The sequence below is a fragment of the Acyrthosiphon pisum genome, unplaced genomic scaffold, assembly GCF_005508785.2.
Source record: "Acyrthosiphon pisum isolate AL4f unplaced genomic scaffold, pea_aphid_22Mar2018_4r6ur Scaffold_632;HRSCAF=1084, whole genome shotgun sequence".
Lineage (NCBI taxonomy): Eukaryota > Metazoa > Arthropoda > Insecta > Hemiptera > Aphididae > Acyrthosiphon > Acyrthosiphon pisum.
In genome coordinates, this window is record NW_021776075.1 from 16602 (window position 1) to 18077 (window position 1476).

General features: G+C 23.7%; 1 protein-coding gene across 1 annotated transcript in view; it reads left to right on the forward strand.

Moving 5' to 3' along the window:
• The first annotated feature begins 909 nt into the window (after nt 1-909).
• The window catches only part of LOC103309076 (GATA zinc finger domain-containing protein 14-like), a 15520-nt gene continuing 14953 nt past the window's right edge, over nt 910-1476 (forward strand). Inside the window, exon 1 of the mRNA XM_029492702.1 lies at nt 910-958. Coding sequence (XP_029348562.1) covers nt 910-958 — 49 coding nt within the window. The remainder of the gene's footprint in view (nt 959-1476) is intronic.

The following is a 1476-nucleotide window of genomic DNA, read 5'->3' on the forward strand; positions in this document are numbered from 1 at the left end:
TACAAAAATACGAGTCAGTTTTTCTCAAAATCAAAATGGGACTTGGGAGATTCAAAAACTAAACCAGTAGACATTTTTTTAACCAAAAATATTCCAATAAATCTCCCAAATTTCAAATTGAGTAAATTTGAGAGGGATGAAATCGAAGTAAGACACATTTCATTAAATTCAAACAATCCCAAATATTCATAGCCGATGTAAAAATATAAAACCTAAACCTTGTACGGCATTTCAAAAAGTCGACCAAAATCTACCTCACGATAGTTATGATTAATGCAAGAAAAATAAATTTTCGGATAGATATGATCTAGGGTCCCCACACAATCTTAAATATAATTAAAAATATTAAAATATAAGACAATTTGCAGGTGATCTCACAACGTATTGTTTAACACGTGTAAATAATATTACTGTCGAGATACCACCGAAATATATGTAATTTATAAATAACCACTTAATTTCTTAAAATTGTTAAGCAATATTAACGAAGCTAAGTTGTTTGTAAATCTAATAAAAAAAAAAAAATACCTAATGTTAATTTCCTAACATATTTTAATATAATAGTGTACATGTATACAACGTCATTTTTAACAGTTTGGCATTTTTTAGCTGAATAAATAGGTCAACGGGTAAACAACGAAAATACTAATACAGCAAAATTTTGTTCATGGGCACATATTATAATATTATAGTGAGGACATATTATATATATATATATATATATTATGGCGAATGGCATTATAGCACACAAGAGCGTTACTACAACAGTCAATGAACAATGTGTTATAGTTTTTAAATTGTAATTTAATCTTTAACATATATAATTTTTAATCTGCTATTTTTTTACTATATTATAATTAATCATTTTGTTTTAATTTATATAATTTAATAAGTTGTAGAATGTTCGCAATGGTTCCAGTTATTGTAGCATTAAGGAAAATGGTTACCAGAACCAGAGGTAGAGGGTTACACGGAGATAATATAATATAATAAATGTACCAATCGAAGGGACAATATTATAATAAATAATGGCTCAGTGACTGAGAAATTACTTAGGTAATTTTTTTTTATTTTTACATCTAATACTATATTAGTGTATAATCTGTACAATATTTATCATATTAAATATTAATCGTTCATACTATTTAATCATCCATTACAATTCATGTACAATATTTTTGTTGTTAATCATTTGCTAATCGTTATTATTAAGTCACGACTATATAACACTATTCCTAAACAAGTGTTTTGAAGTTTAAACAATATATTTAATATTTATATATGATATGAATGTATTATAATAATTAAAATAATGTTTCAGTATTTGTTTTATAAAATTATAAAATTATTGTATGTTAATTATTATTATTATTATTTATTATAGGTTATAATATTGGGTTAGGTTTATAAATTATATGGTAAATTCATCGTTTATACCTATGATATCTATATTATTATTTTTTTTTTTTTATATAT